Source organism: Pelophylax lessonae (genome assembly GCF_965119305.1).
Source record: "Pelophylax lessonae genome assembly, chromosome: 12".
Taxonomy (NCBI): domain Eukaryota; kingdom Metazoa; phylum Chordata; class Amphibia; order Anura; family Ranidae; genus Pelophylax; species Pelophylax lessonae.
Genome location: NC_138779.1, coordinates 184,712,343 through 184,736,551, shown reverse-complemented (window position 1 = coordinate 184,736,551; position 24,209 = coordinate 184,712,343). Strand labels below are relative to the sequence as shown.

General features: G+C 42.9%; 2 protein-coding genes across 2 annotated transcripts in view; both read right to left on the bottom strand.

Moving 5' to 3' along the window:
- The window catches only part of LOC309568461 (C-X-C chemokine receptor type 3-like), a 245,114-nt gene extending 222,834 nt beyond the window's left edge, over nucleotides 1-22,280 (bottom strand). The window contains exon 1 of the mRNA XM_082274131.1: nucleotides 22,228-22,280. Coding sequence (XP_082130257.1) covers nucleotides 22,228-22,254 — 27 coding nt within the window. The 5' untranslated portion in view covers nucleotides 22,255-22,280. The remainder of the gene's footprint in view (nucleotides 1-22,227) is intronic.
- On the bottom strand, nucleotides 8,800-11,826 carry CXCR3 (C-X-C motif chemokine receptor 3; the record flags this gene model as incomplete). Its single annotated transcript, XM_082273981.1, has 2 exons — nucleotides 8,800-9,968; nucleotides 11,821-11,826. The coding sequence occupies 2 exons, from the start codon at nucleotides 11,824-11,826 to the stop codon at nucleotides 8,895-8,897; spliced, it is 1,080 nt and encodes a 359-aa protein (XP_082130107.1). The 3' UTR covers nucleotides 8,800-8,894.
- Nucleotides 22,281-24,209: the final 1,929 nt, after the last annotated feature.

Below are 24,209 nucleotides of genomic sequence, written 5' to 3'. Positions count from 1 at the left end.
TATACTGTGATTCTGTACTTGCCACATATGCTGCATCAAATCTCTCTCCACTAAGTCTGGCTGCAGCCATTTTAACTGTGGGCAGCTGAAGCATCTGCCTGTTTACTTTATGGATTTACACAGACACACACATTATATATATATATATATATATATATATATATATATATATATATATATATATATATATATACATACATACACAGTGCCTTGCAAAAGTATTCAGCCCCCTTGAACTTTGTGACCATTTGCCACATTTCAGGCTTCAAACATAAAGATATAAAACTGTCACTTTTGTGAAGAATCAACAAGTGGGACACAATCATGAAGTGGAACGAAATTTATTGGATATTTCAAACTTTGTTAAATAATAAAACTGAAAAATTGGGCGTGCAAAATTATTCAGCCCCTTTACTTTCAGTGCAGCAAACTCTCTCCAGAAGTTCAGTGAGGATCTCTGAATGATCCAATGACTAAATGACTAATGATGATAAATAGAATCCACCTGTGTGTAATCAAGTCTCCGTATAAATGCACCTGCACTGTGATAGTCTCAGAGGTCCGTTTAAAGCGCAGAGAGCATCATGAAGATCAAGGAACACACCAGGCAGGTCCGAGATACTGTTGTGAAGAAGTTTAAAGCCGGATTTGGATACAAAAAGATTTCCCAAGCTTTAAACACCCCAAGGAGCACTGTGCAATCGATAATATTGAAATGGAAGGAGTATCAGACCACTGCAAATCTACGAAGACCTGGCTGTCCCTCTAAACTTTCAGCTCATACAAGGAGAAGACTGATCAGAGATGCAGCCAAGAGGCCCATGATCACTCTGGATGAACTGCAGAGATCTACAGCTGAGGTGGGAGACTCTGTCCATAGGACAACAATCAGTCGTATACTGCACAAATTTGGCCTTAATGGAAGAGTGTCGTTTAAAGTTTGCCACAAGCCACCTGGGAGACACACCAAACATGTGGAAGAAGGTGCTCTGGTCAGATGAAACCAAAATCTAACTTTTTGGCAACAATGCAAAACGTTATGTTTGGCGTAAAAGCAACACAGCTCATCACCCTGAACACACCATCCCCACTGTCAAACATGGTGGTGGCAGCATCATGGTTTGGGCCTGCTTTTCTTCAGCAGGGACAGGGAAGATGGTTAAAGCGGAGTTCCACCCAAAAGTGGAACTTCCGCTTTAGGGAGTCCTGACCCCCTGACATGCCACATTTGGCATGTCATTTTTTTGGGGGGGAGCGGGTACCTAGTTTTGACAGGTACCCGCTCCCACTTCCGCTCAGAGCGCCGCGGCGCCCTGAACCGAAGTTCTCCTCTCCCCCTCCCTCCCTGCAATCTTCTGGGACACGTCAGAGGTCCCAGAAGATTGCCGGCCAATCACGGCGCACAGCGCGACTCGCGCATGCGCAGTGGGTACCCGGCTGTGAAGCCGCAAACTATCACAGCCGGGTGCCCACAGCAGTGATGCCGGCGCCGAGGGAGAGGATCGAGGCTTCGGGCGGCCGCATCGCTGGACCGTTGGACAGGTGAGTGAATGGCTGGAACTCCGCTTTAAAATTGATGGGAAGATGGATGGAGCCAAATACAGGACCATTCTGGAAGAAAACCTGATGGAGTCTGCAAAAGACCTCAAACTGGGACAGAGATTTGTCTTCCAACAAGACAATGATCCAAAACCTAAAGCACAATCTACAATGGAATGGTTCACAAATAAACATATCCAGGTGTTAGAATGGCCAAGTCAAAGTCCAGACCTGAATCCAATCCAGAATCTGTGGAAAAAACTGAAAACTGCTGTTCACAAACGCTCTCCATCCAACCTCACTGAGCTCGAGCTGTTTTGCAAGGAGGAATGGGCAAAAATTTCAGTCTCTCGATGTGCAAAACTGATAGAGACATACCCCAAGCGACTTACAGCTGTAATCTCAGCAAAAGGTGGCGCTACAAAGTATTAACTTAAGGGGGCTGAATAATTTTGCACGCCCAATTTTTCAGTTTTTTATTTGTTAAAAAAGTTTGAAATATCCAATACATTTCGTTCCACTTCATGATTGTGTCCCACTTGTTGTTGATTCTTCACAAAAAATTACAGTTTTATATCTTTATGTTTGAAGCCTGAAATGTGGCAAAAGGTTGAAAAGTTCAAGGGGGCCGAATACTTTCGCAAGGCACTGTATATATATACAGACATACAGACAGACACACTCACACCACTGTTTGCCTGCACATTTCTCCTCTCTTGGTGAATACCCATGGATCTCTGCAGTCCAGCTCTGCAGCTGTCCTTGGCTCTCCTAATACTCACCCCTCCTCCCTTGCTGGCAAACTTTCACAAGAGTGAAAAAAAGAGCTGGGCATGATGTCATTAACCTAGGCTAATTACCAAACAAGGAAGATGAAGTGGGCTGTATAAGGTATTTACTGGCAGAAAAAAATATTTTACTATCCAAAGTTAAAACAACAAGGGCAGAAGATTTAATAGATGGAAAGATGAAAAAAATGACTAAAGATCCGCTTTAAATGCTTGTTCATGCCTAGGGTGCCAGGAAAAAGGATTTCACCTACCTTATTCTATGTTCCCCTAGAAGTTGGCACTCACCTCTTTTCTCCAAAGACCTGGGTTGTCGGTAAATCCTTGGCGTCCTTTCTTATAATACAGTACTGTTGGTCCTGTATTGTAGGAGTGTGAAGTCACTCCTGCACATGCGCGCGGGACCTGCCGCATACGGCACAGGGCTCTGAAGAAACTACACGGTCGGCCGGTCCTTCAGAGCGCATGCGCCGATGACGTCATTGGCACAGTATACAGTAAATATCTCCGAGGCGGTGCAGCTTTAGGAGATATTTACAGTGCCTATAGGTAGGCCTTATTATAGGCTTACCTATAGGTACAAACATTACAGGGGGGGTTTACAACCTCTTTAACTAGGTAAGTCTGAATGAAAATTCTGACTGCCTACAAATGCTCACCCCTCCAGGCTAACATCCACCGATTAAGGTATTTTGATATTTGTATAACTCCTCCCAAGAGCCAAAGCATTGCTTGTATCAAGGTTGAGGGCTCCTTAGAGGGGTACTAATCAGGGTGCTGTAATGGTTTCAGGAAGCTGTGTACAGCACCCCGCTGGCTCCTCCTCCCAGCAATAATCTGCCCACATTGCAAAAAGAAGCACAGAAACCCAGTGAGGACATCACTCAGTCTAAAAGTGTGTAATTGAAGTGGAAAGGTTTATTTAAATGTTTCATTATCATGTTGAGGATGAAAGAAAGGGGGAAGGCAATATATAAGCAGAATAAACTTTAATTTTACATTTTGGAAAACTGAATATTATATAAAGAGCCATTACATTGCTAAGTTAAAAAAGACACATGTTCATATAGTTCAATCAAAAAAAAAAAAAAAAAAGAATAAATAAATAGAAAGCCTCTATAAACAGGATCCTATACCCACAGTTGATCCTAAGGTAGACAAAAAATCCCAATAAAGCATTATCCGATTTGCTCCAACAGCAGAAAAAAATATTTCTTCCTGATCTCCTAAGGCAATCAGATATTTTTGGATCAACATTCTCTGGTGTTATTACTTATAAATGTAATAACCATTTATATTCTGTGGCTTTAGGAATGCGGTCAGTTTCTTATTAAAGCAATCATCTGAGCTGGCTATAACCAGTTCTTGGAGTCTATGCCAAATTTTTACTGCCTTTGGGTATGTAAAGATTATACTTCCTTGACTTTCACACACAAAGGGGTTGATTTACTTAGGTGCAAAAAGTGGTCACCGCCTCCACCTATAACTGGTCTTAGTGGTAAGGAGCACTGGAAGGGCGGACGCAGATCAAAAAAACGAACAGATTTCCAGTCACAACCTACCAACCAGCCAGCGACCAACCGAATTGACCTGTCTAACGGTATGCATTAAAAACAGGGGTTTGGTTGCACACATTTGCAAATCCATGCGTAAGCTGCAGGCCCCGACAAGGCACCATGTGATCTGCAGTCCCTAATGCCTCGTACACACGCATCGATAGTTGGCCGTGAATTTTCGGCCAACGTCTGATCGGCTGATTGTCGGCTTGTTAGTATGATGCTTTCGACAACCGACTCCGACTTTTCGGCCGAATAAAATCTGGTGTGGAGGCTATAAAATTTTTGTTGGCCGACAACACAACGGTTGATTTTTCGTCAGTCAGTACAGATTTCGGCAGACAAAAATCTGATGAGCAAGACTGGGCATGCTCAGAGAAGAAAAAACACACGGAAAGTAAACCAGCACATGACATCACTTCTGAAGTTGATTTTTGTTGGCCGAGAAAATTCGTGTGCAGTCTAGAGCAGATTTCAACCAACACAACAACACTGGACAAAAGTCGGCCGATCGGTCGGCCGATAATCGTTGCGTGTGTACGAGGCATTACTCTACAATTTAAAGAGTCTCTACAATGAGAGCACATGCATGTAGAGACTCTTTAAATTGTAGAGTTAGGGACTGCAGATCACAGGGTGCCTTGTCGGAGCCTGCAGCTTACGCATGTATTTGCAAATGTGTGCAACCAAACCCCTGTTTTTAACGCATACTGTTAGACAGGTCAATTCGGTTGGTCGCTGGCTGGTTGGTAGGTTGTGACTGGAAATCTCTTGGTTTTTTGATCTGCGTCTGCCCTTCCAGTGCTCCAGTCCTTACCACTAAGACCAGTTATAGGTGAAGGCGGTGACCACTTTTTGCATTATTGATATCTATATTGAGCCAGGCAACGCACTGACATCTTTGCCACCATTGTGCGATGTGCTGGGTGTTCAGTGTGACCCTGTGCCTTTAAGGAGGGGTGGGCTCCCTCTAGTCACCTGTCCTCCATCTATCCCATTAAATGCATGTGCTCTCATTGTAGAGACTCTTTAAATTGTAGAGTTAGGGACTGCAGATCACAGGGTGCCTTGTCGGGGCCTGCAGCTTACGCATGTATTTGCAAATGTGTGCAACCAAACCCCTGTTTTTAACGCATACTGTTAGACAGGTCAATTCGGTTGGTCGCTGGCTGGTTGGTAAGTTGTGACTGGAAATCTCTTGGTTTTTTTGATCTGCGTCCGCCCTTCCAGTGCTCCTTACCACTAAGACCAGTTATAGGTGGAGGCGGTGACCACTTTTTGCATTATTGATATCTAGATTGAGCCAGGCAACGCACTGACTGGAAATCTCTTAGTTTTTTGATCACCGTTGATTTACTTAGGCCCCATCACTTCAGACACAAAGGGGTTGATTTACTTAGACCCTATCACTATGGGGAGTCTGCCAGCGGATCCGCCTGCTCAGCAGGGGATCTCTCCTCTGATCCCCGCTAACCAGGCAGATGACAGGTCCATGTCTGCTCTGCTGATGCAGAGCAGACACAGACACAGCCTGTTGTTCTCTATGGAGCTATGCGATGGAAACGGACCACCTGTTTGTTTTCATCCAACAGTCATTCTATCCAATCTGCTGGACACATTTGGAATGGACCCCATCCATCTTTTTTAGTGGACAGGATCAGATGTCGGCAGGTGTCAGCAGATATGATTTAGGCCCCTTTCACATGGGCGATCCAATCCGATCTGCCTGTCAGTTTTTCAGGGGGGCCTGATCGGATGCTCCATGCATCCCTATGGGGCAGCAGGTGTCAGCGGAGACATCTCCGCTGACACCTGCTGCTATCTGCTTACGATCCTGTCCGTGAAATCCAGACGGATGGAAACCCTATTTTCCATCCGTCTGGAGGATCTGATGGGATCGGATGAGAACAGATAGGTGGTCCGTTCTCATCCAATCTCCCCATAGAGGAGAGCGGGGATCTGACAGCTCCGTCCCTGCACACAGAGGGGAGACGGAGCTGTCATCCGCCTGCTCAGGATCGATCCCCCGATGAGCAGAACAGATTCTGTTGGACGTATCGCCCGTGTGAAAGGGGCCATAGGGAGCAATGGATGGTCCAATCGGGTCTGCCTAAAAAACTGACAGGTGGATCCCATTGGTCCGTCAGTGTGAAAGAGGCCTTAAACTGGAGAGTGCTAAACCCGATGCAGCTGTGCATGGTAGCCAATCAGCTTCCAACTTCAGCTTGTTCAATTAAGATTTGACAAAAAACTGGAAGGTGGTTTCTGTGAAGAACTGCACCAGATTTTTCACTCTCCAGTCTTAGTATTTTAAACCAGCCCTAAATAGCCCCTCTTGTTATTCTTAATGCCCTTAAAGTCTGAGTTTAGCTAAAAAAAAAAAAAAATCTGCATAAGAGGCATAACAGCTTCAATATGTGTTCCTTGTGCTGCCATCTTCTCCTTTAGATGAAATCTTCCTCCTCTGATGGCCCCTCCAGATTTTGGTAGCAGAGGTTAATACAGCTAAGGGGCTGTCACAGGCTCTCATCAAGAAAGCCAACTATTCCTGCTCTTTCCAGCCAGCTGCTTCTTTCACTGAAGCTGTTCTACAGTTTCTATGAATAAATCAGGATCTGTAAATGGAGAGGGCGGACCTTTCAATCATCCGTCCTTCCTCTATTCATAAATCCATTAAAATAAGGGGGTATAGATATTTTCCAGCACACAGGCATGGGCGTCCGCAGAATTTTTTTCAGGGGGGGGGGCATAATTTTAAGGTCACCCATGCTCCGCCCCTTTTCAACAATGTTATGAAGGGGAGGGGCTTAGTCATTATACTTATTTTGAGTATATTCCCTTAAAGCATGTTATACGGCACAGTGCTTTGCTGTGTAATTTGGCCCCTTCTATCACCTAAAATTCCTGCCTGATCCTGCCTGGCTATGTCCTTCCCTCTGTAAACTGACCACGGTATACCATGGCTGCTGAGCCCTGACACCCTGGTCAGTTTGCGTGCCTCCCATCTTCCGCAGCCCTCCTGTCCTCCTCTGTCCTCTCTCCCCCTCCCTCCCTGCCTGTCTGCTCCTGTGTCAGTGCCCACCCCCCCTCCTCTCCTGCTGCTGTAGTTTCATTCAAAGTTTCATATCCTGTCTACAGTCTGTTTAATAATCCTGTGTGCCCCTGTGTCTGTTTTTTATAAAAATAAGCCATTCTTTACAAGTATAGAGTGCCACTCGCTGCTCATGTGACCCGCCACCTCTCTCCTCCTCTCCTCTTTCCCTCCTCCTCCCCTCCCAACTGACATCAGTGAGGAATCCTTGGCCCCGCCCGCTGCAGGCAACTGTCAGCCAGAGGGAGGAGAGAGCCAACGGGTCACGTGAGCGGCGCTCGGCCCTCTGAAAACTGGTAAAGAACAGCTTATTTTTTTAAAACACAGACACACAGGCACACATGATTATTAAACAGAACAGACAGGATGGTATAAAGTGGCTTAACCTCCCTGGCGGTATGATTCTTTTGGATTTTAGGTGCTGAAAGCGGTACCATTGTTTTGCATGTAATTCTTGTGAATACTGTATATATATATATATAGTGTATATATATATATATATATATATAATAAATGTATACAGTTGGTTTGGACTGCTTATTCACAAGAATTACATGCAAAACAATGGTACCGCTTTCAGCACCTAAAATCCAAAAATCCTGTGTATATATATGTATATATACATATATATACTGTATATATATATATATATATATATACTGTATATATATATATATATATATACTGTATATATATATATATATATATACTGTATATATATATATATATATATACACACATATATTTACATAAAAAGTACAGTAAAACTGCAGGAAAGGGCACTGGGGGGCAATGTAATGTGATTTTTTTTTATTTTGAACGGTATCAGTGTGTTTGGTGCATTTTACATTTGAATTTGCCGCCGGTTTCACCCCCCGGCGGACGTCACGTCGCCGGAGACGGAAGCCGGGGCTCGCAGACGATCGGGAGAGAGCTCCGCCGCCGCATACCGCTCGCAGTCTTCGCTGGATCCCGGAGAAAAGGTAAGTAAAACCTCCTCCAGCATCCAGCGATCTTCTTAGCGCTACCCCGAGTGTGACTCGGGATTACCGCTTTTGGCACTTAAATCTTACCCCGAGTCACACTCGGGAATACCGCTAGGCATTTGCCCCCCCTTGCCCCTACCTGCGGATGCCCATGCACACAGGTGACATCCTGTGAAGTGAACCCTAGAAGAATACTGTCAGACACATTCTAAAGCACCTTTTAACCATAACTGGCAACAGCTAAAGAAACAACAAAGAAAAGCTACAATTTAAAGATCTTGTTTTCTGGGCCACCGTGAATATTTCCCTCATGGATGGTATTTCTGGTCCTTTATAATTAGGCAACATTTCTTCTTTAGGTTTACTAGTCTTTTAAGTGGCAAATAGTACATATATCCATAAAAATATACTGTATGAAACTTAAACTCAGAATTGAATTTCTTCTGCAGAAAATCATTCATCCTTTGTTCTGTAGGCCAGATCATGAAAAAGGTCATTCAACAATGCTAAGTGCCTACCTTAAAAATGTGCTTTTGTGTTTCATTGAGTTCTTTTGGTGTATCAACTAAGTTAAAGATTAGATTGGGATTGGTAAATGTCAAAACTTTGGAAAGTTTGAAGACTTGTGCCACTCCAGTGCTAATCCATTGGCATTTTACATATGTAAACATTTAACAACAAGCCAGCATATTCACCCTTCTGTGGCTCCAACCCTTAAATATCAAGTTGGCATACAGGGCTGTTCCCCTGATTAGGGAAGGACTGTAAGCTGATACCAATATACCTTTAAATATTGGGTGTGTCCTTTAAATTTAGGCCTTTTTTCAAAACCAGTCTTGGGTGTAGATTGGGTTTATTGTGAATGGAGCAAATTTTCCTTGTTTTCTTGCTCCTCTGTTCATAAAAGGTCCTTTTGGTCTATCCCTTTCATTGTCTAATAAATTCCAGACGTAGATGTTTCACCAGACTCTGACCATGTAGAAGATCTTCGTGAAATTGGTCGCCTGATATATGGTACTGCCAGATTTGGACACAGTCTTGTGCGAACCAGTAGCTCGGCTAGGTTACTTCTGAATTTTGCTCCAATAAAAACATAGAGCACAGGGTTTAGGCAGCTGTGTAAGTAGCAGAACCCAGATGTAATGGACAATGCAATGTCAATCTGTTGTTGAAACCTGCAGTTACCTTCCAAGCTACCCAGCATGTTCAGTGTGTCAAGGAGCGCTGCAATATTATATGGTGTCCAGCAGAAGAAGAAAGCAATCACAACAGCAATGATCAGTCGGAGTGCTTTATGTTTTTTAAACCCTTTGGATCTAAGCAGGGTAACAACAATATGCGAATAACAATACAGCATACCAAGAAAAGGTATCAAGAAGCCAAAGATGTGATACAAAAATGCCAGGGCTGCTTTCCAGTGCTTGGATGTAGATGGGTTAAAATGTGGCTCACACTCAGTCATGTTAGTACGGGACTCATAGTTAACAGAGTAATACCATGCATCAGGGGTACAAAGTGCAATGCAGAAGCACCAAATCACAAAACAACTCCAATGAACATAGTGAAGTCTGTGCTTCTTGTAGATCTGGACAGCAAACACAATCGAGACATAGCGATCAACGCTGATACAGGCAAGTAGGAAGGTGCCAGCATAGAAGTTGATTTTGAAGACCGAGGCCACAATTTTACAAAAGGCTTCACCAAAAATCCAACCAGAAGTTGCCTGTACTGTCCAGAATGGTAGAGTGACAGCTAGTAAGATGTCAGCAACAGCCAGGTGTAAAATGAATATGTCCGTACTCTGTATTTTCTGATGACGCTGCGTCAGCGTGACTACGATGACGAGACCATTCCCCAGCAATCCAAGGATGAACAAGATGGAGTACAACCAGGGCACAAAATGACTGTCAAAGATCTTGATCTCCTCTTGTTTACAAGGAGCGACATCTTGGCTGTCAGAGTATGGTGAATATGATGGAAAAGTGATGTTCTCGTAGTCACTGTCAGTCTGAGAATCAACAAAATGGAACAATGTAAGTAAATAAATGTAAGTAAATAAATGAAAACATAGAGCAGTCTTGACAAACCTTGAGGGGTACACATCATTATTTCTATTTTGCAAAGATTTAAAGCTAAACTAAATTCATGAAATAAAACATTGCTAGGATCAGGGCTTTTTTTCAGCAGGAACGTGGGGGAACGCTGTTCCGCCACCTCCAGGACTGAAGGTATGTAATGGCAAGGGGTGCTGGAGGTGTGCTGCAGGGTCTGTTGATGCTGGTTGCTGGGGATCTATTGTCACTGGAGGGAATCTATTATTGCAGGGGGGTCTGTTGCTGGGGAGATCTGGTGTTGCTGGCAGGGGATCTATTGTTGCTAAGGGTGGGTCTTATGTTGCTGGGGGGTCAGTCATATCTGGGAGGGATCTACTGTTGAGGAAGAGGTCTATTGTTGCTTCCGGGGGTCTATTATTGCTGAGGAAGGGGGTGGTATTTTCTTGTAGGTGGTCCATTGTTGCTGGGGGGGGATCTATTCTTCCAGAGGGTCTGCTGATGCTGGCTGCGAGGAGATAGGTTGTTGCTGCTAGGGAGGGGGTGTTTTGTTGTGTGTGGTCCATTGTTGCTGGCTGCAGGGGATCTATTCTACAGCTTTTCTTGTTATCATCAACAAGCTCAATACAAATTAGTTAGTACCACAAATGTTACTGTATTATCTAAAAGGGGTGGTCTTCGGAGGTGGGTAATGGGCGGAACCAAGAAACGGTGCTCGGAGGTGGGTAGGGATGGAGACAAGGGGTGACTTGAAAAAGGGGAGTTCCGGTACCTATTCTCTGAGAAAAAAAGCCCTGGCTAGGATGTAGAGGGGTTTTTTTCTGAAGAAAAGCTATGCAGATGAGACAATATTTATACACCACAGTGCATACCATGGGAAAAGTAGAATCCATGTCAGAGACAGGAGCACAGGTTACATCATCATTGACTACCCAATGGCGGAAGAGTAGTGTCATGGGACACTGAAGAAGCGGTAGGCAGAGTGGTGACTGCAGACCTGGCAGAGTGGTGACTGAAGATTCCAACACTGGAGGTGGGAACTTTTGCAACTTCCACCCAGTGGACTTATGATCCACTTTAAAGTGATTGTAAATTGATTTTTTTTAAAATAATAAACATGTCATGCTTACCTGCTCTGTGCAATGGTTTTGCACCAAGCATCCTCGATCCTCCTCTTCTGAGGTCTCCTGCTGCCACTCTTGGCTCCCCCCCCCCCTTGCTGAATGCCCCCATAGCAAGCCATTTGTGCAGGCTCAATCCCGTGCTGGGCTCTGTGTCCCCATCGACACACGCAGCACGGCTCAACCCCGCTCTCTGCTCACTGGCTGTGACTGATAACAGCGTGAGCCAATTGCTCTCGCAGCTGCCTCCATTTCCATTGAGGAGAGAGAAAGAGCAGAGAGAGCCGCTGCTCTCGAGCATATCCCTGGATGGAGATCGGCCTCAGGTAAGTATAAGGGGATTGATTAACCCAGCAGGTTTTCTTACATTAAGGCTGGGTTCACACTTCCGTGCAGAGCGGCTCACAGCAGGGGGGTCCGGTGCGTCCCTGTTCAATGTTTCATGTCCGATCTTGATCTGACTGTTTGGCTGAATTCAGACCTGCGACAGACTAGAAGATGCACAGGACTCCTGTGCAATTCGCTCCACAGCCGTCCAGGAGCTGTGTGAACGGCCTCCATTGAAAGCCAGTCACAGGCTCCTGGTATGCGAATTTGATGCGGGGAAACCCACATCCAATTCACATAAGTGTGAACCCAGCCTAAAGTAGAAGTTTACCCAAACCCTAATGACTCTAAACCTACTCACAGCCATATTCTAAAACTAATCTATCCAGCTCTGTAAAGAAGAAACCGCTATACTTACCTTTTCTGAAGCCAATTTAGTCTTCCTTACAGGGCTAGATAGATTCGATTTAGAATGTGGCTACGAGTAGGTTTACCATTACTTAGGGTTTGGGTGAATTTCTACTTCAATGCATTGTATGAATTAGGGTTAAAAGAAAAAAAACAAAGAACTACTGATTGAAAAACACTTTAAAATTATTTAGATTGTCAATGTAAAGTGGTAGCCAGTAGGGATGATCGAACGGTTCGGGTCGACCATCGATTCGACCCGAACATTGACTGTTCGAAATTCGGCCGAATTCCGAACTTCTTGCTGAAAAAGTTCGGAATTCGGCAACCAGAATGCCAAAATGCAATGGGACAGGAACTGGGCTTTGAAAGCCCGTGATTGGACCAGAACTATCAGTAAAAGCCAATTGAGGGGGCAGAGGCCAATAAGTAGTGAATACGCCCCCCAGTATATAAGATAGCCCCGCCAAATCGCTAGCACTGTAATACAGGGGCTGTGGAAGAGAGTGGATACAGTTCTGTTACTCATGCTTCAAAAGTGTCATTTAGCAATTATTAGTGTGAGGAAAGGGATATCTAGTGTAGTTAGGGTACTATATACCACTATAGTTAGATTCAATAATCTAGTTTCTGTAGGGAAAGTGTTAAGTGTCAGGGTGACCGTAGTGTAGTGTAGGGTGAACTGACTCTGACTGCTATGGCAGGGTGACCAAACCCTTCCATGTCAGGGTGACCGCCATAGAAAAAAGATTGTTTGCATTAGAATTGCAGTAGAGCAGGGTAGTGGCTCCGCTACTTTCACACCTGGCCGTTTTTGTTGGCAGGCGTTTATTGGGCTTTTTTGTGGACGTCTTTGGAGGCAGGCATGACATCTGAACTTCTGTGTAGGGGTATATATACACACACACATATATGTATATATACACATACACATATATAGGTGTGAAAATAGCAGCACCCTATGCCTGCGCTAATGAAATTATTTGCTGGCATAGGGCTCCGCTCCTATCACACCTATATGTGTGTATGTGTCTAAATAGATATATGTGTGTGTGTATATATACCCCTATACAAAAGTTCAGATGTTATGCCTGCCTCCAAAGACGCCCAAAAAATGCCCAAAAAAATGCCTGCAACAAAAACGCCCAGTTGTGTTGTTGCAGGCGTTTTTTTGGGCATTTTTTACAACAAAAACGCCCTACACAGAAGTTCAGATGTCATTCCTGCCTCCAAAGACGTCCACAAACAAGCCCAATAAACGCCTGCGACAAAAACGGCCAGGTGTGAATGGAGCCTTAGGGCCTTAGGGCTACAAAATGGTGTTTTTTGATTACCGAAGTTCGGGTCCCATTGATTTCAATGGGGTTCTGGAATCTGGACCTGAACTTTCGGGAAGTTCGGGTGTTCTGGCCGAACCGAACTTTTCAAAATTTCGATCATCCCTAGTAGCCAGGAACACGACAAGATTTCCCATTATCTGCACTTACTAACTGTTTTGATTCTAAAGCAGTATTAAAAGCAGACATTATATTGCAGCTCACCAATTCTTAGATATGATGGCTGCATTCATTTCCTTCTTTAAGCTTTCTTCTATTTTTCGTGTATCAGTTTACAAGGATGAGACAAACCATTTAACTACAGGACTGCCTAAAATGATCAGCTTTTATTTATTTGTGTAAAACCTTTTTTTCCAAAAGAAAAAAAAAAAACAGTTTTCTGTAATTGTTTTTAAAGTATGAGCTGGAGTTTGATTTGTTAGTGTATTTAAATCTGCTAATACATTAACCACTTGCCGACTGCCGCACGACTATTTACTGCGGCAGTCTCGCTCGTTCCTGCACATCGGAGCCACCGGTCACTCGCGATCTCCCGCTGGAGTGGGAGAAAGGCAGGCGGCTAATGTAAACAAAGCCGCCTGTCAATCTCCCTGGTGTAACTTCAGAGACTACATGATCCTGCTATGTAGGATCGTATGTCTCTGTTGTTACATCACAAGCCACGCCCCTTTACAGTTAGAATCACGCCCCTAGAGACACACTTATAAAGTTAACCCCTTCCCTGCCAGTGTCATTTTTACAGTAACAGTGCATATGTATAGCACTGTAGTAATGTCACTGGTACCCCAAAAAGTGTAAAAAATGTTAGTCAGGGGTCCGATGTGTCCGCTGCAATGTCGCAGCCCCGCAAAAAAAAAAAAAAAAAATCGCAGATCGCCGCCATTACTACTTAAAAAAAAAAACAATAAAAATTACATAAATCTTTCCCTTAGTTAGTAAACGCAATAACTTTTGCGCAAACCAATCAAAATACGCTTATTGCGATTTTTTTTACCAAAAATATGTAGCAGAAAACAAATTGGCCTAAAATGTTAAAAAAAATTTGATTTTTACATTTTTTTGGGGGGGGAATTTACTATAAAAAAATTTGAAAAATATTGTTATTTTTTCAAAATTTACGCTCTTTTTTTGTTTATAGCGCAAAAAATAAAAATTGCACAGGTGATCAAATACCACCAAAAGAAAGCAGCAGTATATATGCGGCAGGTGGTCCAGCAGTGGTTAAATATTGGCTTTAAAAAAATTGTCAGTAGTCCCATGCTTACAGCAATAACACTTGTGTGCCCTTTTAGCGGGTACGGGATCCCTGGGTCTGCCGTACCAGTATGTGATTTTATGCAGGAGATCTGGGGTACAAGCACGTGCTCCCGCTGTGATTGGACCCAATCAGCGGGTCTGGCGGCTGCGTTGGCCACCAGTACCCTCCAACTGTTCTGCCTATGTAAACAAGGCAAACTCCCGTTCTGTCACAAAGGAAAATGGAGATGTTGTGCTTCTGCTAAGCATAAATACGGATCTCTGTCTTCCTCTAGAGCAGTGATGGTGAACCTTGGCACCCCAGATGTTTTGAAACTACATTTCCAATGAGGCTAAGATACACTGCAGAGTGCATGAGCATCATGGGAAATGTAGTTCCAAAATATCTGGGGTGCCAAGGTTCGCCATCACTGCTCTAGTGTATCCATCCCCCCCCCCCCCCCCCAGTTAGAAAGCATTCCCTAGGAGCACACTTAACCCTTTGATTGCCCCTGATGTTTTTTTTTTTTTAGCACTGATCACTGTATTGGTGTCCCTGGTCCCCAAAAAGTGTCCATTAGTGTCAGACTAATGGACTGATCGCTACAAATCGCTGATCGCCACCATTAATAGTAAAAACAATAAAAAATAAATAAAAGTTGCACAAAAACATCAGTTTGCAGATGCTATAACCTTTGCACAAACCAATCAATATACGCGTATTGTGGCCACTGACATGCTTTCCCACCCCCTTCCACACGCATACTATGCTCTACCTTCCCCCCCTTCCTACTACCCCAACTCAGGGATTCCTTTCTTCCCTTCCCCTCCCCCTTATTCCCTCTCCTGTCCTTCCTTCCCCCTCCACCCTCTTCCTTCCCCCCCTCCCCCCCTCCACGTCTTCTTCCCTCCTGCTTCTACTCCCCCCCCCCCCTCCTGTCCCGTCCCTCTCTCCTCTAGGCAGCTCCCTCTCCCCTCTCCCTCCATTTTCTTTCCCCCTATCTACCCCCCCTCCCCCCTTCCCTCCTCCCCTCCTCTACCCTCTCCTTCTTCCCCCCCTCCTCCCTCCCATCTCCTCCCCCCCTTCCTCTCTTACCCTCCCTCCCCCCTCCTCTCCCCCCCATCCCCCCTGTCTCCCCCTCCCCTACCCCCCTCTTTCCCCCTTCCCCTGCCTACTTCCCCTGCCCTTAGTCCTTCTCCTCCCCTTCTTCCCCCTTCCTTGAAGACTATGACTGTGTCAATTGACTCCCCTCCTGCTTGCAGCGCATCAGGTCGTGAATGTACATCCGTGTGTAATGATGCAATTGTTGTTCGTGTTCACGCTACTCTATATTCTTTGTATTTTCCTTTTCTATGCTGGATGTTATTATGCTTGTATTGCCTTAATATTCAATATTTAAAAAAATCTTTAATGGGAAAAAAAAAATATACGCGTATTGGGTTTTTTTTTTACCAAAAATTTACCTAAATTTATGAAGAATTTAGACTTTTTAAATTTTTTTTTTATTGGATAGGTTTTATAGCAGAAAGTAAAAAATATACTGTTCCCCCCCCCCCAAATTGTTGGTCTTTTTTTGTTTATAGCGCAAAAAATAAAAAACGCACAGGTGATCAAATACCACCAAAAAAAAGCTCTACATTCAAATTTTATTTCGGCACAGCGTTGCACAGCCGCGCAATTGTCAGTTAAATTAACTCAGTGCCGTATTGCAAAAATGGCCTGGTCAGAAAGGGGGTAAAACCTTTCCGGAGCTATAGTGGTTAAAGACCATTCCCACCTTTAGCAGTATGTTACACCTGTGATGCGTTGCTGAGCACCGCAACCCTCACCCCCTAGGCTCCCCTTCCCCTGTGATAGAAGGAGAAGGTTCTTCTCCCTTGCAGCCAATGCCACATTGCCGGTCACTCGCGATCTCCCCGTGGAGAGGGAGAAAGGCAGGCGGCTGATGTAAACAAAGCCGCCTGTCATTCTCCCTGATCTAACTGCAGAGATCATACGATCCTGCTATGTAGGATCGTATGTCTCTGTGGTTACATCACTAGCCACACCCCTTTACAGTTAGAATCACGCCCCTAGGGACACACTTAACCCCTGCATCACCAATAAAGTTAACCCCTTCCCTGCCAGTGTCATTTTTACAGTAACCGTGCATATGTATAGCACTGATTACTATAGAAATGTCACTGGTAACCCCAAAAGTGTCAAAAATGTCAGTCAAGGGTCCGATCTGTCCGCCGCAATGTCGCAGTCCTGCAAAAAAAAAAAAATCGCAGATCGCCGCCATTACTCGTTAAAAACAAAAAACACCAAAAATGACAGAAATCTTTACCTTAGTTAGTAAACGCAATAACTTTTGCGCAAACCAATCAAAATACGCTTATTGCGATTTTTTTTTTTTACCAAACATATGTACCAGAAAACAAATTGGCCTAAAATGTTAAAAAATGTTGATTTTTACAATTTTTTTGGGGGGAATTTCATATAAAAAAAATTTAAAAATATTGTTTTATTTTTCAAAATTGTCGCGCTTTTTTTGTTTATAGCGCAAAAAGTGAAAATCGCACATGTGATCAAATACCACCAAAAGAAAGCTCTGTTTGAGGGAAAAAAAGGACGTCAATTTCATTTGGGTACAGCGTCACAAGACCGCGCAATTTTCCGTTAAATTCACGCAGTGCCAAATCGCAAAATACCCCCGCAGCCAAATCCTCCGGGCCTTAAGTGGTTAAACTTTATTGCTCTTTAATGCTCTTAAGATGGCACTGGGTCTGGTCCCAGCATCAGCTGTCAGTGGCGGCTTCAGCATGGAGATGGGTGCAGGAGAGGCATCTGACAATGGAAGCCCCATAATGAGTCTATAGGTGACATCACTTTCCAGGCATTTCACCGCCCGTTGTCAGTCCTCTTCTGCACACACTTTGTCTCGCTGGGAACAGCACTGGATCGGGTGCAGAAAAGGTTAATACAGCGATTTTGCTTTACATGGTTAGATAGATTAGGTTTCGAATGTGGCAGAGAGAAAGTTTGTCATCAGTTAGGTTTTGCCTGGGCTGGACTTCTCCTTTAATATTTATGGAATCACCAAATCTCCTCAAGCCAGCACCATGAAATCGCTCCTCCGTTTAGTACATGAATCGTATTGCACATGGAAAAGGAGGGAACATCTCATTGCGCAACTTTCATAAAATCGATTTTATTATCAAAGAGCATAAGTAAGATAAGAACAGGCTATGCCTGAAGGGGTTTCATTTACTTGAAGGCTTTTTCTGACCTGCAAAGGTCAGAATTTCTGGTAAGGGTGGCGCACGTTGCGGTGATTACTCGGATTATGACTATTTGAAATGAGTCATACAACTAAGGCTCCATTCACACCAATGTGTTTTTTCATGCTTTGTGCAGAAATGCAGGACATTTTTTTAACATGGGTTCCTATGAAACACGTTCACTTCAATGCATTTTTGTGCCTCTGCATTTTTGGAAAGGGTCTGGGACTATTTTAAATGCAAAACAGTGCTTTTTTTTGCTTTTTTGGCTCAATAGACTTCAATAGAGAAGCTGCAGAAAAGCATGTAGCAAGATATTGCATTTCGCATTTTAAAATCTGCTCAACAACAAACTTCTTTTTTGGCTCAATAGACTTCAATAGAGAAGCTGCAGAAAAGCATGTAGCAAGATATTGCGTTTCACGTTTTAAAATCTGCTCAACAACAAATCCCCCCCCCCCCCCAAAAAAAAAAACATAAAAAATGTGAATCTCTGCAAAAAAAAAAATGTACAATCAAAAAGCACTACAGAAATTCTCAAAAACAACATGCATAGGTGTGAATCGAGCCTAAAATCTGATTGGTTGTTTGGACTTTTTTCCTGATCACGTTGCTTTTATGGGACTTTGCACAATTTTCTCTTTAATAGAAACAATTTTCTCTTTAATAGCACAAAGTTACATTTATGTTATTCATATTAACTCCTTTATATAGGAATGTTTTGCATGATTTATTATTTATATAATACTTGGAATTATATAGAGACAATGTTTATTTTATATTTTATCACTGTACTACAGGAGTGTCAAACTTAATTTCATTGTGGGCCTCATCAGCATTATGGTTGCCCTCAAAGGGCCGGTTGTAAGACTAGATGTTGAGAGCACCCCCCCCCCCAACATCAGATATCAAGAGCCCCCCCCCACCACCATCAGAAGTCAAGAGTCCTGACCCTCCCTCACATCACAGTGCACCTCTTTTACCTTGTGCTGCTGTTGGGAAGAAGCTGGGGCAGATCTGGGAAGCATCCAATTCGCATGACATGTGAGTGTGACCGGCTATCAATGGAGCCAGTTCATACAGGTACAGGGCGGTCACGGAGCAGATTGCAGAAGGGTCCTGTGCATGTTTGGGTCCGGTTCAGGTGCGAATTCAGGCAAAAATGCGGACCTGATTCACACCTGAACCGGTGAACAGACACGCACCGGACCCCAGGCACTTGTGGCAGCACATATGTGAGCCTGGCCTTAAGCCAAGTGGGCAGAGTCTAGCTTCCTGTTCTAAGAAAGCAAGAACAAAAATGAGAATGGAGAAGAGCAGAGAAACCTTTGTGAGGTTTTTTTTTCCTGTTCTGGTGACCCCCAATTCCCCTCATTTCTGGTGTCATTTCTGGTGTTTCAAAGATCAAAGATGAAAGAGTTAAAAGAAATATCCCCAATTTAAAGGGAAGCGACATTAAAAATGTGAGAGAGGTTCTAACTTTTCCCCACTATTTCCCAAACAAAAATTTTGATTGGATTTGGACTTTAACCAAAAGAAGTTAACCGCAATATTATAGGAGCCAGAAAATATTTAAAAAAATAATTTAAAAGTTGGTCTTTAGCCAGGATTTTGATGAATGACAGTTCATTGCTTTATTTAAGCATTTAAAAAAAATAATAATTTTAAAAGCTTTTTTAAAAAATTCAAATGAAAAAAAAAATTCACGGATCCTTTCTGATCTTTTCTTTTGCCTAGTAGGGGAATAGTAAAAGATGCTCCCACTCTCCACATAATATATACCCACCTTTTCAATCATTCTGCATTGCAAGTGAAATGCCTGACAATTTTGGGAATAAATGAGCATAGGACTTAGGGTGTCTACTTTCTGAAAAGGGGTCATTTCGAGGGGGGGGGGGGGGGTTGTGCTATCTTGGCATTTCATGGCCTCTGAAACTGTGATAGGTAATGGGTGTCATTTCACATGCATAGCCATGGCATGTGTGAGCAATATATAATTTAAGTGACAATTTTGTGTAAAAAAAAACACCAACACCAATTTCCCATTTCCCAGTAACTAAATGGGGCAGTAGGGAAGTGGGGAAAGGTGAAAATATGCTGTTGGGGTGGGGGGTAAGTGAACTTTTTCACTTTGCACTGTATGGGCAAGGGAAGGGTTCACCTAATGAAATGCATAATATTACGATAGACAAAATAATTATTTGTTAACTTTTATTGCTAAATTACTGTCTTATTCAGTTTCTCAATTTTGGAAAAAATATAATACACCCCTACAACAATCTTAGAGTTGAGAGCTACAGCAGATCAACATTGTTTTGAAGTGGTTGTAAAGGCAGAAGGTTTTTTATTTTATTGCATTCTATGCATTAAGATAAAAAGCCTTCTGTGTGCAGCAGCCCCCCTCAGCATCCCTAATATTTACCTTAGCTCCATCTTGATTCAATGAGGTTGCCGGAGAGACTCGGTTGTCTGGGTTTCTCCCTCTTTATTGGCTGAGACAGCAGCGAAGCACCAATGGCTACCGCTGTTGTCAATTAAGGTCAGTGAGCCAATAAGGAGATAAAGGGGGCAGGGCCAGGTCACGGCTCCATGTCTGAATGGACACAGGGAGCTGTGGCTCAGCTCGCGTTCTCCTATAGCAAGCTGCTCACTGTGGGGGCACTCGGCAGCAGGGAGGGGCCAGGAGTGCCGGGGAGGGGCCAGGAGTGCCAGCAAGGGACCCGAGAAGAGGAGGATCTGGGATGCTCTGTGCAAAACCAAAAAACTGTGCTTCCTTTCCAAGAGCAAGCACAATAAAGTGCCCTCTACTAACTATGTTAGCTAGAAAAGCATGGATAGATGGATAGAACTTTGAACTAAAATTCTTAGGAAAAGTCTTAAGAAAATTTGTACGAAAATTCTCAGAATATTCACTTGTTGTTCAAAAGATTTCATTTAATTTGATTTTGGAATTAATGGACTTTGGCAAAAGAAAACCACATACACCATTAGAAATTTGTTCGTTCTGGATATATTTTTCATCCTGCTCCTTCACATTTTCTTGTCACTGTAGTCAAAAACGAACCACTTGTTAATGATTAGGAAAATGAACAAACTTTCTTAGAACCTTCTTTACCAAGATTTTTGGTTTAAAGTTCTATCCATCCAGCCAGCTTTAATAAGGTCATAAATATCATGGTTTAACCTAATACAACTAGAAATAAGGCCAGCCTTTCCTCTATCCTGTCCAATAAGGACATTAGAGCATGGGGGGGGGGGTATTGCTGTGTGGGGGAAGAAAGTGGGGAGACTTTTCCAAAATATTAGGCAATAAAGGTAATAACGGGTAGGACTTTTACCTTAAAAAGTATAACATAGCTTGCAAGTTCTGTTTAAATACTCTACGGTGCCATGGATCATGGGGAGTGATAAAATGAGTCACACCTAATTGTAATTGTTAACATTGTTCTATATATATATATACACACACACACATATACACACACATATATATATATAATGATAAAATGATAAAAATATAAGTAATAGACTATAAAACATGGCAGATTGGTGGAAATTTTAACTTGGAAGCTTGCAGTCAAGTGAATGATTTAATATCAGCTAATCTCTATTTGGAAATCTATCTAGAGCTGCCTTTTTTTTTTACCCTAGAGGAACCCTTACAATAATCTATAGGTCTCAGGCAAACCCTAAATTCATTGGGGGTCATTGGTAAAATGACCCCTAAAATGGTGGTTAGTCGAAAGGATGGTGCCTTTACTGTGGTGGTCACAATGCCGTTCTTACAAACAGCTAAACAGATAATTGCTGTCACACTTCTGACTCTGCAAAGTTGTTTTGCCCTTGGAACTAAGCATGCACTAATAAATGGGAGGTCAGTCAGCCACAGCTCAAGGAATCCCTGGTTGAAAATGGCTCTTCCAGAGCTTTGCACAATATATATACAACTATTGGCATAATGGTAATATACAAAAAACATTTCACATGTCTATATGATAGCAAGAAACACCTTCCACGAAAAAAAAATATTACTCCAAGGACCTGCACAAGTTTGACAGAACAGGAGAGAAAAAAAATTGACACAAATAAATTCAAGAAGAAGAACGAGACCCTTAAAAAAAAATTCCCCAAAGATAGTGATACCCCCTTTGTATTTGGAACTGTGGTGGAGTGATTTATCTCTGTCAATTATTATTATTTTTTCAAAAACTAAACATCAGTTTTGTCTGCACTGGACCTTTAGGACACCCTTCTACTTGTACTTTTTCACAATGTTTCAAGAAAAAAATAATAATAATAAATGGAATAAAAAAACAAAAGATAAAAAATGATATATAGATTGTATATATATATATATATATATACAAACACACACACACATTTTTATTTTACTGGGTATATGCAATGTATGTAGATATGCATACATTATAATTACTAGACTATTCCTATATATAACCACATTCCAATATAAAAGATTGAAATTAAAGAAATCAATAAAAGATATATTTAAATGCATTACTTACCGCATCAAACTCATACATGATGAGCATAACTCAGTGTTGTAGTTTGACTCAACTCTAATGTGGTTTAAGAGTGGAAGTGAGAGTAGAATTAGTGCAATGCTAGAATAAGCATGTGACTGGTGGTTTTAAAGGGTGTACCTCTCTGTATAGAGTGCCTTAAAGTATTCATGCCTCTTGAAATTTTCCACATTTTGTCATGTTACAACCAAAAACGTAAATGTATTTTATTGGGATCTTATATGATAGACCAACACAAAATGGCACATAATTGTGAAGTGGAAGGAAAATAATAAATGGTTTTCTGAATAAAAATTTGAAATGGTGGTGTGCATTTGTATTCAGCAATCTGAGTCAATAATTTTTAGATCCACCTTTGACTGAAATTATAGCTGCAAGTCTGTTTGGGGATGTCTCTACCAGCTTTGCACATCTAGAGCGTGAAATGTTTGCCCATTCTGCTTTGCAAAATAGCATCAACTCGCTCAGATTGGATGGAGAGCATCTGTGAACAGCAATTTTCAAGTCTTGCCACAGAATCTCAATTGCATTTAGGTCTATTCTTTGTCTGGGTCACTCTAACACATGAATATGCTTTGATCTATTCTAAACCATTCCATTGTAGCTTTGGCTGTATGTTTAGGGTAGTTGTCCTGCTGGAAGTTGAATCTCCTCCCTAGTCTCAAGTGTTCTTCTAAGATTGCCCTGCTCCATCCATCTTACAATCATCTTCGACCAGCTTCCCCGTCCTTGCTGAAGGAAATCATCCCACAGCATGATGCTGCCACCACCATGTTTCACAGTGGGATGGTGTGTTCAGGGTGATGTGCAGTCTTAGTTTTCCACCAGACATAGCATTTTGCTTTTAGGCCAAAAGGTTTGATTTTGGTCTCATCTGACCAGAGCACCTTTTTCCACATGTTTGCTGGTTTCTCGCAAACTACAAAAGGAAATTCTTATGGCTTTCTTTCAACAATGGCTTTCTTCTTGCCACACTTCCATAAAGGCAAGATTTGTGGAGTTCATGACCCAAAGTTGTTCTGTGGACAGATTCTCCCACCTGAGCTGTGGATCTCTGCAACTTATCCAGGGTTACCATGGGCCTCTTGGCTACCTCTTTTTAATGCTCTTCTTGCCTGGCCTGTCAGTTTAGGTGGACGGCCATGTCTTGGTAGATTTGCAGTTGTGCCATACTCTTTCCATTTTTGGATGATGGACTGAACAGTGCTCCGTGAGATGTTCAAAGCTTGGGATAGTTTTTTTATAACCCAACCCTGCTTTAAACTTCTCCACAACTTTATCCCTGTCTTTATTAAAGCGGAGTTCCACCTAAAAGTGGAACTTCCGCCCATTTGCTTTCCCCCCCCCTCCACTGGTGCCACATTTGGCACCTTTCAGGGGGGATGGGGGAACGGTACCTGTTTTTGACAGGTACCCTTCCCCACTTCCAGGAGACGGCGCCGTGGCGCTGTTCCTCGGAGGTTTGGCCCCCTCGTCCTTCCCCCACTGCCAAGCCAATCCAAATGCGCAGCACGCTTCGCGAATGCACATTAGAGACCTGCCCGTGAAGCCGTGCCACCCTCACCGGCATTGGCGGCAGAAGCATCCGACAGCCGATGGAAACATCGGCTGCGGTGCCGACATCGCTGGACTCCAGGACAGGTAAGTGTCCTAATATTAAAAGTCAGCAGCTACAGTATGTGTAGCTGCTGACTTTTAATTTTTAGAGGGGGAGGCTGGAACACCGCTTTAAGCCTGTCTGGTGTGTTCCTTGGCCTTCATGATGCTGTTTGTTTACTAAGGTTCTCTAACAAACCTCTGGAGGCTTCACAGAACAGCTGTATTTTTACTGAGATTAAATTACACACAAGTGGACTCTATTTACTAATTAGGGGACTTCTGAAGGCAATTGGTTCCACTAGATTTTAGTTAGGGGTATCAGAGTAAAGGGGGCTGAATACAAATGCTTGCCACATTTTTCAGAT